This window comes from Gastrolobium bilobum, unplaced genomic scaffold, assembly GCF_033153095.1.
Source record: "Gastrolobium bilobum isolate Gb01-03AN ecotype WA unplaced genomic scaffold, APGP_CSIRO_Gbil_v1 utg62027, whole genome shotgun sequence".
Lineage (NCBI taxonomy): Eukaryota > Viridiplantae > Streptophyta > Magnoliopsida > Fabales > Fabaceae > Gastrolobium > Gastrolobium bilobum.
This window is the reverse complement of record NW_026895703.1, coordinates 138,802-155,530: the sequence shown is the minus strand read 5'-3', so window position 1 is coordinate 155,530 and position 16,729 is coordinate 138,802. Positions and strand designations below refer to the sequence as shown.

At 35.6% G+C, this 16,729-nt stretch overlaps 1 protein-coding gene across 1 annotated transcript; it reads right to left on the bottom strand.

Moving 5' to 3' along the window:
• Nucleotides 1-537: 537 nt before the first annotated feature.
• On the bottom strand, nt 538-10,946 carry LOC133292134 (1-aminocyclopropane-1-carboxylate oxidase homolog 1-like). Its single transcript, XM_061490515.1, has 4 exons — nt 10,896-10,946; nt 10,265-10,813; nt 9,676-9,997; nt 538-884 (listed from the first exon to the last, which is right to left on the bottom strand). The coding sequence occupies exons 2-4, from the start codon at nt 10,804-10,806 to the stop codon at nt 624-626; spliced, it is 1,125 nt and encodes a 374-aa protein (XP_061346499.1). The 5' UTR covers nt 10,807-10,813; nt 10,896-10,946; the 3' UTR covers nt 538-623.
• Between the last annotated feature and the right edge of the window lie 5,783 nt (nt 10,947-16,729).

Genomic DNA, 16,729 nt, shown 5'->3' with positions numbered 1-16,729 from the left:
GAATCTGTTTAATAAATTTTGTTTCTAAAACGTCGTGTTTAAAGTTATTTATTACGAGGGAGTGTAATTTTGTAAAAGTTACATATTTTCTTAATAATATTTTAACATCAACCAAACACTCATTCAGTAAAATTAATAAATATTTCCGATAATATTTTGACCTACCAAATATTTTTTTTGTATTATTTCCGGTCACCTTTTTTTTCAACTATATTTTCAATAATCGTGATACCCAAGTGCTAAAAAATTACTACTCTACCAATAAACGCCCCTAAAAGTTGATTGCTTTAATAGGGACGCAACTAGATTCTAGAATTTGACATGTTCAAAGAATAATGGAGTCGATTTCCGCCCCAACTCTTTGGATTGTGGAGAGATTCAAATACAAAACCATATTAATAAGCCCGATAAAGCTTTGAATACTAGTTGGCATCTAAAAAAAAGTGAAACAATTTCTTATTCTGTTTTGAGAACTTGATGCTACTGCATAAAGGTCACTTGTTATGGAAAAAATTACAAGACAACTAAAGGCACAAGTAATAATAACATTACAGCACGCTCCACGAGAATCTAAGAGTGCATAAGTTTTTATCGAGTTCTTTTGGTGTCGAAATTTGTTCATTTCACAACCTGAAAGGCTGCAAGGCAGAGTTCCCATCAAGACCCTTTGCAAAATGATGTGCCATGAAATCAGTTATGGTAATGTCCCTATAGATTGGTGCGTTTTCTTCTGATAACAATTCCTTGATTGGACCGTAAACCTCTCGTGTACCTTCATCTGGATCATAAGAATTTACAAAGAAGCTAGCTATTGAAACTCTTGGCCCTATATGACTTGATAAGACCCGGTGATAAACACTGACGAAACTGTCATTTGTTATAAGCTGCAACAATAGCAAGGCAATTCATAAATATAGTCCTGACAAACTGTTGCTATGAAGAAGCATGTTAGTATTTTTTTTATTTTTTTTCCTATGAGCAAACATAAGCACATTTGTGAATTATGACCAACAAGCACCTATAGTAATATCTATGGAGCAAGAAATGTAAAAACAGAAAAGATAAATTGTTTATGATTACACGAAAGCTGGTTCAAGAAGATAACAGAGAAATACAGAGAGCTTGAGAGAGAAGAGAGATTCTGAAATTCTGATTATTTTCATTAAATGTAAAACGATTACGATAGAGTCTATATAGTACATAAGTAGAAAGGGTCAGTTGCTGAAGTGGCAACTAACTCCATGAAATCAGGAAAGTTGTTGAACCACTTTAACTACACTTTAACTAATCTAACTATCACTTTAACTAATCTGATTGTGGACCTCACTGTGTAGTATAGCTCATCAACATCAACATCAACATCAACAACACCTTTATCCCAAATTAATTGGGGTCGGTGGTAGATGAACCCACATGAAAGATACAAAACGGTTGAAAAAAAAAAAAGTAAAAAAGTAAAAAAGCCAAAAATAAATAAATAAAAATAAACAAATAAAATAAAAATATAAAATAAGATAAAATAAAATAACAATATATGTATAAATAAATAAATAAAAGTAAAAAAGAAAGGGACAAGAAGAAGTGGGTGAAATGAAGGGGAAAAGGACTAAAAAGGGACCATCTGGAACATAGTATAGCTCATATACTCTAATATTCGCCCCTTAAGCTCATGGAGGGTAGGATGACATGTGACTTAGTATGTGCAACCAGTATCATAAAGTGATAAGCAAAATTGATCTCTAATATTCTCCCTTCAAGCACAAGGAGGGTGAAGTAATAGAGTATGATCAAAAACTTTAAGCTTGTCCCAGAGTTCACTGAAGCGAGCAACAGACAAAGGCTTTGTGAAGGTGTCAGCAACTTGTAAGGTTCCAGGAATGTGTTGAACAATGAGAGATTTTGCAAGCACCTTCTCTCTAACAAAGAAAACATCAAGTTCCATGTGCTTGGTTCGAGAGTGAAGAACTGGATTGTGAGCAAGAGCAACAGTGCTTTGATTGTCACAGTAGATTACTGGAACCTTGATGGGAACTTGCAATTCTTTTAACAAAGACTGAACCCAAAGAATTTCAGCAGCAGTATGTGCTAAACTGCGATACTCAGCCTCAGCACTGGAACGAGCAACTAAAGTTTGTTTATTTGCCCACCAAGAGATGGGATTAGAGCCTAAGAACACACAAGCTCCTGAGGTAGATCTTCTGTCATCAGGATCAGAACCCCAGTCAGCATCACAAAAGGCTACAAGGGAGAGAGGCTGTAGGTTGGAAGGAGCATGAAACAGAAGACCAAACGAGATGGTGCCTTTAAGATAACGTAGAATCCTCTTAACAATTTTCCACTGATCTTCCAGAGGCTGAGAGAGAAATTGACAAACTTTGTTAACACTAAAGGCAATTTCTGGTCTAGTGAGGGTGGCATATTGCAAAGCTCCTACAATGGACCTGTAGAGGGAGGGATCAGGAACATAGTTGGCACCATGCTTGCTGAGTTTACAACCACTTGGCATAGGAGTTGAGATACCCTTTGAGTCTGTCATACCAGCCTTATGCAACACATCTTTAATATACTTGGACTGAGATAGGAACAATCGACCATTAGAGAGAGACTTGACTTCAATGCCAAGGAAGTAGTCCAGGTTACCAAGTTGTTTGAGAGCAAACTTGCAGTTTAACTGATTTGTCAGGTGCTGAATCAGATCAGGATTGCTACCAGTGATGATAATGTCATCTACATAGACCAAGACATAAATACAGTGACCATTTGTGCGAAGAATGAAGAGAGAGAGGGATCACACTTGCTAGAAATAAATCCAAGTTGATGTAAGGCTGCCTGAAACTTCTCAAACCAGGCCCTAGGAGCCTGTTTGAGACCATAGATGGCTTTATTCAGCCTGCAAACTAGTGACCTATCAGCAACCTCATAGCCAGGAGGTTGAGTCATGTAGACTTCTTCCAAGAGCTCTCCATTGAGAAAAGCATTATTAACATCAAATTGCTTGAAAGGCCAGCCATGAGACAATGCTAAGGTGAGCATGATGCGAACAGTGATAGGCTTGACCACAGGAGAAAAGGTTTCATTGTAGTCAAAGCCAAGTTGTTGATGAAAACCTTTGGCTACCAGTCTAGCCTTGTATTTGTTGATAGAACCATCAGGGTTTTCTTTGATTCGAAACACCCATTTGCAGCCAATGGATGTTCTGGAGGTAGGTAGAGAAACAAGAGACCAGGTACCATTGGCAAGAAGAGCATTGTATTCATGATCCATTGCTTGCACCCATTCTGGAATTAAGAGAGCTTGTTTTACAGTAGTAGGCTCCATATGAGCAGTGAACAATGATGGTGCAGAACCCTTGGACCTGGTAAAAATAGTGTGTGCAGGAGAAGATAGCTTAAGATGACGAGGAGGGATGTAATCTGATCCAGAGGAGTGAACAGGAGGAGAGGAAGATACTGACAAAGGAGAATTATTACTAGAGCTGGACAATTGGGAGATGATAAGAGAAGACTAAAAAATGTGGGATAATGAAGCTAACCGTGAACTGGCATTGTTATTTTCTGAAGACAGAGGTGAAGATGAGGAATGCCTAGTAGTAGCTGATGTATCAATTGGAGTAATATCTACGGGTCCAACAGAGGAACCAAGAAAAGCAGGCTGTGTATTAGGTGAGAAAGGAGGAGCAACAGACAAAGGCTGTGGTAAGGGTGAGGCTGTAGGTAACGGGTGTAATAAGGAATCCTGGGATAAAGGTGAGGCAGCAGATAAAGGTGAGGCAGTAGATAAAGGCAATGCAGCAGATAAAGTAGGCTGTGAGAGGGGGAACACAGCTTGTGGGGATACCCGTGACTGATGAGGATGAAAGAGACCAGACTGTATGGGAATAGGTGATATGGGAAGGGGTGAGAAAGGTAAAATGTGATGGGGACTCGACTGAGTAAGGGAGGGAGAGTGAGAGACAGTGGATAAAGGAAAAGGGGAGTGTGATGTATTGGGTAAGGACCAAGATGGAGGGATAATAGTGCTAGAGTAAGGGGTTGCATCTGTTGGATTTTGGGCAGTGGAGGGAGAGGAGGAAAACAAAGTGAGAAAAGGGAATCTAAACTCATCGAAAATAACATCCTTAGAGATGTAGACTTTTCCATCGGGACTGAGACATTTGTATCCCTTGTGGCTTGGGGAATAGCCTAGAAAGACACATTCATGTGACCTGAAATCAAATTTGTGCTTGTTATAAGGCCGAAGTAGGGGAAAGCAGGCACAGCCAAATGATCTGAGAAAGTGGAAGTCAGGGAGAGATTTGTAAAGCAAGAAGTAAGGGATTTGAAATTGCAAAGCAGAAGTGGGAAATCTATTTATTAAATACACAGCTGTAAGAAAAGCATGATCCCAATATTTTAAAGGAAGGGAGGCATGTGCAAGGAGAGTAAGGCCTATGTCAACTATGTGCCTATGTTTCCTCTCAACCAGCCCATCTTGGTGATGAGTATGAGGGCATATCAAACGATGAGTGATCCCCAATTCAGTGAGAAATTTTGTAAAAGGCCTAAACTCCCCTCCCCAATCGGTTTGAACAGATTTAATGGTCTGCTTGAATTGTGTGGAAATAAGGGAATGGAAATTCTTAAAAACAAGAAGTGATTCTGATTTTTGTTTGAGAAGATAGATCCAAGTAAACCGAGTGGAAACATCCACAAATGTGATATAATACAAGAAGCCTTGTGATGAAGGAATGGGAGCTGGTCCCCACAAGTCACTGACAACAAGTTGGAAAGGTTCAGAATATGTAGTGGATGAGGGTAATGATGGCAATATGTGAGACTTGCCCATACAGCATGTTGAACAAACATCAGGAACCATTTTATTACCTAATGAGATATTACAATGAGATAGAATCCTTTTTAAGGAGTCAAAATGAGGGTGTCCTAATCTGGAATGCCAGAGAGTATAATTCCTAGATACATCAGCAACTACAGCATTATTACAAGTTGGATTACATGACTTAGGAATACAAACAGATTGAACAGAATTACAAAATGAAGGATTACAAATGTCTATAGTATGGACAGATTTGTCTGAGAGGTAGCTTGAAGAGGCTGGAGACAAAACAGAAGCAGTAGTTGGGAGACCTTTGACCTTGTAGAGTCCATCATTGCCAAGAGAGCCTTCAAGTAAGACCTCCTGAGACTCCTGAGATTTGACAACACAATAAGTAGCATGAAATTCAAAGTAGACATTATTATCCTTAGCAAATTGACTCACACTTAAGAGATTTTTGGTGATTTTGGGAACAAGAAGCAGATTGTGTAAATGCAGTGAGGCATGTGGAGGAAATGGAGAGCAAAAACTACTAGAACCAACAGAAGAGATAGCCAAACCTTGACCATTACCAACAAAGATCTGTTCTGGACCATCATATTGACTGTTGTTTAACAAACTTGCTGGATTGGCAGTTACATGATGTGAAGCTCCTGAGTCAGGGTACCAATCCAAAGCCATGTGATTATCTGAGGAACCAACAAATGCTCGAGGATGACTAGACTGTGTAAAATTATTTGGCTGCTGCATATTGTAAAAAGATCCAGAGAAATTATTTGGCTGTTGCTGCACATTGGGAAAAGTTCCAAGAAAAGCAGGCTGCATATTCCAATTCGGATTAGGTGACAATTGAGAGACTGCCATATTTGTTGCAGCAGGAAAATTGGCTGGAAAGTTCATTGGAGTGTTTGAGCTCATTGGAAGATGAGAAGAATTTGCTGATGATGAGGACGAATTGTTACTGTATCTCCACCAACAATTGGTGGCATCATGTCCATTTTTCTTGCAGAGTTGACAAGTAACTGAGAATCTACCACCAACAAAGCTCCTGCCACCTCGATTCATATAGTTTCTGCCACTTCTACCTCCACGCCAACCGCCACGGATTGGCTGCTGCATATAGGGTCTGGTGACATTACCATGTTCATAAGAGTTCTGAACTAGTGGTGCTTGTGGTCTGTAACTTCCTTGATCTGGAGCACGTGGAACAACTGTTAGCTGAGGACTATGAGCCACATTGACAGAGTTGAGGCTTAACGCATGTGATTGAAATTTTGAGAGCATGGCTTCTTGAGCCAAGATCTGAGACTCTAAATCATCAAAGCAACTTGAATCTCTGCCTCTGAAATATGTGATGAAAGGACCATATTCTTCAGGTAGTCCTTCAAGAACAATGCGCACAAGTTCTTTGTCAGTGAGTGGCTCACCTATTGCAATTAGTGTGTCTCCAAGAGCCTTCACACGCAAGATACTCTTCAATGCTTCTATCACCTTTCTTGATATTTTTGAGTTCGGAACTCACTTGATTTGCCTTAGCTTTGGTTACTGATTCAAAGTAACGATGAATTCTGTCCCAAGCTTGATGAGATTGTCGTACTCCAAGGATCTTGTTGATGATTTCTTCTGAGTAGATTGAAGCCATGTAAGTAACATTTTGTCAGTTTTCTCCCACTCAACAAAGGCTGAATTCACTTTTTCAGCTGCACGATCTTCATCAGATAGAAAGCGCAGTGGAACGTGAGGATTGACCAGGAAATGTTCTAGTTGATGAGCTATGATCGGTGGTTCAACGATCTGTTTCCACAATAGGAAGTTCTTGTTTGTGAGCTTCACTGACAGTTGTGTATTGAAAAATATTGGAGATCTTGAGTCTTTTGAAGAGTTAGGAGAAGAAGAAGATGTAGTATCAACAAGGTTTTGTGTAGCGGAAGCCATGGAAGAACAAGTGATGGATCAGGGCCCCAAGATTGAAGCTCTAATACCATAAACGAAAGCTGGTTCAAGAAGATAACAGAGAAATACAGAGAGCTTGAGAGAGAAGATAGATTCTGAAATTCTGATTATTTTCATTAAATGTAAAACGATTACGATAGAGTCTATATAGTACATCAGTAGAAAGGGTCAGTTGCTGAAGTGGCAACTAACTCCATGAAATCAGGAAAGTTGTTGAACCACTTTAACTACACTTTAACTAATCTAACTATCACTTTAACTAATCTGATTGTGGACCTCACTGTGTAGTATAGCTCATATACTCTAATAATGATCCACTGAAAGCCATATCAAGGAAAAATATAATGCCTAGGCATAGTGGCAAGTCATATGCCATAACACGGTTACATCTTTGATTAAACATAGTCAATTCTTCCCAAGGCCTTGTTCATTCCTTAAGTTTTTGTTCGTTTGGTGATAAAAATCATCCATACATCTTTCTACTGAAATATATAAGAATTTTGTATTTCTGTATATTGATTTGAATAAATTACATAAGGAGTATTTATACAAGAAAAAATGGCTAAGAATGACTTAGCAATGACTAATCAATCCTAATTAATAGGAAATAAAAGAAAAACGGAAAATATTTGAATCTTGATTTCCTACACTCCCCCTCAAGTTGGGAGGTAAATATTGATCATTCTCAACTTGCTAATCAAGTCTTTGATTGCTGGACGGTGTAGGCCCTTGGAAAGGATATCTGCAATCTGCTCTTTGGTAGGAACATACATCATACACACACTTTCATTATCTAATTTTTCTTTGATGAAGTGGCGATCAACTTCCATATGTCATGGTGAGTCTTGCTAAGAAAGACACCATCAGAGTCAGAGCATGCAAAAGGCTCATCAACCTTGTCATCAGTAGAGACCTAATATGCACGACCTTTGTTCTGTCCTTTTGGCTTCCAATTTGCAGGTTTCCCGTGGATTTCCCAACATTTCTCATGGGTATGACCAATTTTATTGCAATGGGTGCACCATTGACGACCATCTCGTTTTGAGAGGAACGGTCAATGGTACGTTTGGCAGCCAATGCAGACATATCATCAGACTTATCAATTGACTCCTTTTCTCACAGCATAACTCTTTGTCTACATGCTTCTCTACGAACTTCAGCAAAGGCATCAGCAAGTGAGGGTAACGGTCGTTGCCCCAATATTTGACCACGAACCTCATCAAGGTCTTGGTTGAGGTCAACAAGGAAATCATAAAGTCGTTCATTCTCTAAGTGTTTTTTAAATTGGGTATTCGCTTCCAATCCTTTAAGATCGAATGCATAATAAAGATCCAGTTCCTGCCATAAATTTGTTAGTGCGGTAAAATATTCAGTAATAGTCATACACCTTTGACGAAAGTCTCTCAACTTATTTCTCAGTTCAAAGACTTGAGAGGTATTCTCCAGATCTGAATAATTTTATTGAACAACATCTCAAATCTCCTTGGCAGTATCGAAGAAAAAATAGGTTTGGCCAATATGAGATTCCATGGAATTAGTCAGCCATGCCATTACCAAAGAATTATTAATCTCCCAATTTTCATAATCAGGAGAATCCTCAGCAGGTTTCTTAATTTTTCCCTCAAGATAACCCATCTTACCTTTTGCCTGGATCACCAACTTAACAGATTGAAACCATTGCAGAAAATTTTTACCGTTCAACCGGTGACTAGTAATCTGCATACTTAAGTTGTCTCCAGAGGATTGAGTATTGGGAACTGATGAGGAAGCATAAGAACGCTCTGAGGAAGACATGAAGGAAGAGAGAGGATTTGACCGTGGATGAAAAAATCAAGTTTTTGTTTTTTTAGATCTGACCTCTTGAATAGGAAGGGGAGACGCCGGCGAGTGATTTTTTGCAAGTCGTGGCGGAAAAAAATGCCGAAAAGGTGGCGCGCGGAGCTCACACGACGGAGATTGGCCGCGAGTGTGGTGGTGCGTGCAACGGCTGACGGCGATGGGTCCGGTGGCGTTCAACTCGTCGAAGCCTTCTGAGTTGAATGGTCACTTCACTTTCTTGATTGGAGGTCTATAGATAGGGTATTTGGGTTTGGACAGAAGTGAGAAGGTGTTTTGGATGGTGTTTGGGTGGTGTTTTAGCTTTAAAGATGGCTGTATTAGGGTAGGAACGAACCTGCTCTTGATACCATATTGAAATATATAAGAATTTTGTATTTTTGTATATTGATTTGAATAAATTGCATAAGGGGAGTATTTATACAAGAAAGAATTGCTAAGAATGACTTAGCAATGACTAATCAATCCTAATCAATAGAAAATAAAAGAAAAACGGAAAATATTTGAATCCTGATTTCCTACGCTTTCAATATACATGTTTGATCCTAACGGATCAAAATTTCTGTAGGATCAATGAGCTTGCAGTTTTATAGAGGAAACAGCTGTGTAAAGTGATAGATCACAATGTGCAAACAAGAGACAGAGAAAAAAAGGGGTGTGCGCGCCCATAATAATAGTTAGAAAGATTAGGGTATGAAAAGAGATTCACCTGAGACAGGATAAGGCTCAATATCTAAACAATACATACTTAAAAAGCTAGCCCAAACCATAAAATCATCTCACTGGATTTGATGTATATATTTTATGGGTAATACTTCTCTTATGTTGTATAAGAGAAGTACTATCTCATGCTCAAACAAAAAGTAAGAGAGAGAAAAAAGTTAAAGGTGAGAGAGAAAAAATTTGTGGGACCCATTTGAGAAATGTGAGTGTAGGAGATAATATTTTGTTTATGTAACATGAGAAAAGTAATTCCCATATTTTATCTTTTGTAGTTATCTTAATACAATTTATCTATATATAGGAAACATAAAAACTGCTGAAAATGCTTAATAATAACCACTACATACTTACTTGTAGAAGATCTCCTACGTTTACAACAAGAGCTCCATGCACAGGAGGAACATTAAACCATTGATCCTTATGAAGAACTTGAAGACCACCCAGTTGGTCTTGTAGAACTATTGTCATGAAGTCACTATCAGTGTGCTTGGACGCGCCCATAGTTAATTCAGGTTCAGGGCATGGTGGATAGTAATGACCCTGATTAAAAAGTCCTTTAGCACAATTCAATTCTTTGAGGTAAGATGGATGAAGGCCAAGAGCCTCTGAAAATAACTCAAAAATTGTACAACCCAGTAACATTATTTTCTCGGAATATTCAATCATAATGTCTCTGCAAGTACATAAACAATTCATCAAGAATTACAAATTGTTCAAATTAACAGTTTCTGAAACTAAAATGCAAAAGTGACCAATACCCAAAAAAAAAAAAAACATATATCAGATATGAAATGTTCTCCTTGTAACAAATATCCTAACTCCATAATCTTCTTATTGAAAACACAGCTAGATATATAACAAAAAATACAAAGACAGACAGAAACCATTTTTGCAAAATTATAAAGTACTATAAAATCTAAGTACAGTATTAACTCATTACCTAAATACTGAAGGCAATTCTTCTGGTTTGGGTGGATAAGGAGCCATAGAACATCCAACTGTATCTCTCCAGTTAGCATATTTGTCTCGGAACAGACTAGTATTGGAATAATATAGAATTTTATTTTTTAAATCTCGAGTGTAAAATTGTTTCCTAACATCAGGATCCTGTTCATGAAACCTACGGATTCCATCGAGCATCTCATCCATAACACTGATTGGAATTCCATGGTTAATCACTTGGAAAAATCCCCACTCGTGGCATGCACTTTGAATTTTGGTAACAACTTCTGTATGTAGAGCTTGACTGTTGTGTATGTCTCTGAGGTCTATGATGGGAACACTCAACATGGAATCACTGGTTGAGTTTTCAGTGGTGTCTACAAACTTGCCAGAATGGAACATGCGTGGGATCTTTTTCACCCCAGAATCTACAAGACCTTTAACACCAGCTTTTGAATCATCAAATGCTTTTATCTCAGCTTTTCTGTCATAATTGGAATCAGTGCCTGCCTCTATCTGGTTTGTGCTTTTGACCTCCATAATGCCTCTAACACAAAAAAGTGTATAATCAAAGCACTGGGTATTGAAATTGAAATCTAAAGAAAGTAAGAGTAGGAGAGAATACAAACCCAAATGACCCCAGGGAAAGAAAGAATCATATAATTAAGAAAACGTGGATGCAACCACCAAGCATGTGGATCAACCGGCCAAAAGCATATTTTTTACATAAATCCACAACTAGTTTGGGATGATGTTTATAAAGAACCAATTCAATCCAAAAGCTTAAGTTTTGGAATAAGGTCACATTAATAGTGTTATATATCTCTAATACGTCCTCTCACACAAAAATTCATTGGACTTGGAGAGTGGATGATGTATCAGGCTCAGCCTACCTATGCTAAGAAAGTTCACAATAATTAATAATTTTTATTAAGAGAATGAGAGACGGTGAGAATTGAACTAGTGACCACTTGACCACGGAAGCTCGTATACCATGTAAAGAATCAATTCATTAAGTATAGATTATGTTCAGTTTATAAAAGGTTACAATAAGATATTTGTGGCAATTACATAAAGGAATAAAATAAAATATAAGGAAAAAAAGTTAAATCACGTAGTCAATGATATTCCACTAATTTAACTAAGTTGCACTTTTATTACCATATTATTAGTTAACAAACCGGCTTCAAACGGAGGTTAAAAATATTCCAATTTCTCAAAGACAAAATGAAAAATGTGACAATAGATGTTGATGATAAACGAGACAAATGAATAAGAAATGAGTATCCCATTGTCTCAAAGACATAATAAAAACATGACATTTTTTCTGGCTTGTATGATTTGTGTCCTCAGCCTCAATTAACATGACAATAATCAAATGAGATAACGACTTTTGAAGGATCAGACACAACAATAAATAAATGATAAATCCATTTCACGGCTTTGAACGATAATTCTGAAAAAGAAAAAAATAATTATAAAGAAATCTAAGACAGCAATTAGTTTGAATCTTCCTCACTAAAATACTTTGCAATTAGTTTGACAAAAATAACTCCTAATAAGTAAAAATAAAGAATAGCAACCACAATGTAAAAAGAAAGAATAGAGACCACAAGAAAGGAGAAAACTTGCCGTAAGCAACAGAAGGAATGAATGAGAGAGCAACCTAAGAACTGAAATGAAACTTCAAACCCAAATGTTTCAAACACACATTCAGATTCAAAGGTTTCAAGTTTGAAAACAAAGAAGCCAGCTTTTTGAAGACTGAAGAGGCTTGTTCCATTCCACATGAATCACACATTCTTTACTGTTATATACAAAAGAATGGGCATCCAGAGAAAAAGGAAACTTGTCATGGAATGAGAAACACTGAAGTACATTTGACATCAGATCGAGGCATAGAGGGAAAACTTCTCATTTTAGGAAGAAAAAAATAAAAATGGAGGACATGTGCCCCACTAGGCCACTATTATATTATATCCCTTCAATTATTAATACAGAAAATTATACCCACGTTCACATCCCCCTCAAAGTTTACGGTAATATGAAATAATGGGTGTCTTGCAAGTGATCTTTAATCACTAAAATTTTAATTTTTTGAACTACCCATGTGCTCGAAAAGATCAAATTTACCCCTTTAATCCCTATGTGCCACCATCCTTCGAAGGAACTCATTTTTTACGGTCCCGACCTTGGTGGAACTTGTTAAAAAATAAAAAATAAAAAGACTGAGAAGGAATTTAAAAAAAAGATAAGAGTATAAATATAAGAGAATTTTTTTTTTTAGAAAAAGAGCGTCCAATCAAACATGCCCGCATGTTAAAAAAATCCCCTTTGAAGACCCTAAAATAGGAAAAAATCTAGCATACAACCGACGTATGTACAGACCAATAACAACATGTCATGTCACCTTTTCTATTCAAGATAGAAAAAAAAAACTCACTTTTATATTTATACTATGGGAAAAATGTCTATCATTTAAAATTACATAACTTACATCCTTTCACTCTCACAAAGAGGTGGGACCCACACCTTTATTTTTTCTGTCAACTCTCTTTCCTCCTTAATCTATCTCTTTCTCTCTCTCTTAAAATGACACAATTTTACATCCTTTAAAATTATACACACTTTTCCCTTATACTATATACTACCCATAATACATAATAGTCTGAATACCAATATTACACCCACTAATTGGGACTACCGTAATACCCAAGATGTGCTCCTAAAATATGGGTCTCATACAAACGCATAGATATCTCAAAAATCCCCTCCATCTTTTCTCGTGCTTATCTCTTATCCCCCATTCCTTATTCTCTTTTTTCTTTTGTTTTAGGTGGTGTTTGGTTCAGTGAAAAAAAAATTTACTAGGGATCTGCAGGAAAAGTGAGATAGATCGTAAAATTTTAAAAAAGTTATTTGGATGGGCAAAATTTTACTAGGAAAATTTGAGTGAAATTCCTGAATGTGTGTTTGGTTCAAGATAAAATATTTATGGAAAAATTTATTAAAATTACAAAATTAGCCTTTTAAAAATAACCCTATAAGACCAATTATCCTTTTCACATGTGGGGGTAATTGTGTCACCTATTTGTACCACTTTTCACTTATCCAGTTTTCAAAGACAAATACCACTTTCAATAATGCTTTATAGAACCGTCATTTTGTTACTTTTTACATGCAAAACATGATAACTAGGCAACTCACTTTGCTGGGTAAAATTGAAGAAATCGATGAACCAAACATGGACAATTGGATATGTGGGAATCACTTTGCTAGGAAACAATGAAGAATCCTTGAACCAAACACCACTTTAGGGTTTGATAATTGGGACATCATCTTTCTCAAGGAGAAATAAAATTGTCTCCATCAATATCATAAATTCTTTTGCAAAGCCTGCCTTGGTAATATTCCTAACCTAACTTTGCAATGTTCCAAATAGTGACGTTTGATCTTAACAATCTATTTCTAACTAACTCTTATAATGTTATGATAACTGAACTGAACAAGTCTCAAATCTCGTATTGTTGATGGATTTTAGATTAAATATTATTTTGGGTCCTTAACAAAAAATACGGTCTCCACTTTAGTTTTTTTTAAAAAAAAATTAGTCAGTTGGTTTCTATGAAATTCAAAGTGGACTCATTTTAGTTCTTTTAAAGGACTAACATGGATTTTTTTTGAATTTGTGAAGGACCACGATTTCAACTAACTAGGTCCACTTTGAATTTCTTAGAGACCTCGAGACTAATTCTTTTTTGTAAAGGACTAATGTGAGGATCATGTTTTTTGTTAGGGACCAAAAATGATATTTAGTCTATATTTTAATTTATCTTCCACGCTATCTAACCATTTATCTGCATTATCACTGTTTATAGCTTGTAAAATATAATTGGATCATTCTCCATTCTTATGTCAATTTAAAATCCTGTAGATATTTCAAATAATTATTAAAAATAGTATATCTCCTTTTCTATTAAGATCTTCTGAATATTAAATGTTGTGCTTCTTCTACTATAGGATTGTTTATTTGAATTTAATATTCGTAATTATTAATTGGTTTAATAATACGAAGATAACAATTTTATTAAAAACATAAGTTAAAGGAAATTGTACTTTGAATTCTTAAATCTCTATTTTATCCGTTATTTCATTTTCACTAATTTTGCCATTTCTGTACAAAATATTCACTGACATATTTTATGCGTATTCATTTTTAGGATAGGATATTATAACTACTTATTTTCGTGCTTATTTTGCCTAGTTTCTTCTAACATCGATAGAGTACAATCTCAATTAATTTTCACCTTTTTTTCTCTCCTCCCATCATTAATTAAGATTATGATCTAACCATATTTAAAAATATAGATAAAGTAGACATAAAAAAATAAATATAATATCTTATCCCTTTTAAAAAAAAATAAAAATAAAACATTCTACAATTCTATTATAAGTATACTTTAACCAATATTATTATTGGCAAATCTCGAGCACTGTTTATTAGATAACACTTATTAATTAATTATTAATTCTCAATAACTTATAACCACAAGATTGACGGAGATTAATTGTTCGGATAAAGTGTCAAACTTTTTTTTTTGATAAACCACATGTATCCTTCACAGGAGGCAATCATATTCGAGCCGGAAACATCCACATTATAATGAGGCTAGCTCTCTCATATTAGACTTTTCCGTTTTTGACATTAGTGTCAAATGATCATGTGTGCGTGGAAAAATATTTCTACTTTTTTTGCATAAATTTAATTTCTACATTAAAAGAAGAAATGTTAAACCCATATATAAGCGAAGGTTCTTTTCACTCTGATATAATAATAAGAAATTTTATTTTACATCTCAACCTCTGTACATTTGACAAATGTAATTTATTAGAAATTAATAATTAATTTTTTGACATGATTCAATAAATTATAATTAGGGGTGGCAAACGAACCAGGGTCCTTTCAGGGGTCTTTGACTCGGCTCATGAAGACCTGAGCTTACATATCTAAAATTGGTTGTTGGAACCAGGCTTAGACCTGTATAAAAGCTCGTTTAATAAAAATGTCTCAAGCTTCAATTCAAAAGCTCGGCCTTAGAGCCTCCTAGGCTGGCATAGTATTTTTATTTTTATTTTATATTTTATACTACGTGTAATAGCCCCCTTTCTCTCCTCAATCTATTTCACCTAATTTTATTGGTTAAACAGACTTTTTGAATGATTTTGTTCTATATTATGCTGTTTAGATATATATTGAATTTATGAAATTACTAGTATTGTTGAAATTAGGCTTTATTGTTTCTACAGTGAATGTAGATAAGTTATCTACATTTGGTCTCAAAACGACGTCGTTTTGAGTTGAAAAATTAAAAAATTATAATGAAAAAGACTATTATAACCCTGAAATAAATTATAATTATAAAAATACCCTAATTTCTGCCTCAAAACGACATCATTTTGAGCTCAATGTAGATAAGTTATCTACATTAACTAACTGTAGAAAAAGCAAACCCATTAAATTAATGAGGGTATATTTTTTTGATATTACATGAGACAACATACCCCACTTGTATTTTCCTAAATTAATACTCCGATTTCTCAAAGACTATAAAAACGTGACTGTTTACTTAGCAAGGTGATGAAAATATCTTTTTCCGTTTACCAAATCAAACGTAAGACATATTTTTCTCTGAGGTAGATGAATACAAATGGTGATGACCCCAATTTCTCAAAGGCAATAAAAACGTGACTGTTTACTTGACATGTATGGTTTTAGTCAAACAATATAAATAATTCCAATGAGATAAGATGCATGTCATTCTCATTAGTGCTGAAGGGTCAAAATTAAGAATAAATGAATAATGAGTTTGTTAGACTGTTTGGCTTGGTGGTTCCCTATTTGAATTCTAATAGAATGTATTCTTTTTGTCACTTACAGAGCAACACCTGAGTAATGCTGTGTATATAACTATTTTAAGAGATTACTTTCTCACCTCCTGGTAAGGGATATTGTGGAAAATCATATCATTGAAAGGTGTTTAACGTTACAACTCTTTTATGGAGAATCAAAGCTGCATAACCTTGTGTACTGGGGATTTGCTTTGCCTTTTATAAAAAAATCACTCTCCGTTAAATCCGATTAACGAGTGTGAGGTGGAAGAAATCATTGTACGCAGCCTTACCCTTACATAATTGCAAAGAAGTTGTTTTCTGGATTCGTACTCATAACCTTTCAGTCATGAAGAAATAGTTTTATTATTGCTCTCATTTGCTCCCTTTATATGTCACATTAATCTTGATGTATATCAATGAAGTGTTAAATAATTTTGGACTAATGTAATAATCTATATGATATTAAACTTTCAATCCGACGGAGAATTTTGAGATAAAATTATCCGGTAAAAAGGGTTAAAAAAATGTAAGGATAAGGAAGTGAGATATTTGTAATAGAGTTAACTAGTAA

Bases quoted from the DNA above. Each gene is read 5' to 3' on its own strand.
- LOC133292134 (XM_061490515.1), bottom strand. From the start codon at position 10,806: ATGGAGGTCAAAAGCACAAACCAGATAGAGGCAGGCACTGATTCCAAT. The intron at 9,998-10,264 runs GTAATGAGTTAA...ATGTACTTGCAG, and splicing joins GAATTGCCTTCAGTATTTAG to AGACATTATGATTGAATATT. The intron at 885-9,675 runs GTAAGTATGTAG...CTATTGTTGCAG, and splicing joins ACGTAGGAGATCTTCTACAA to CTTATAACAAATGACAGTTT.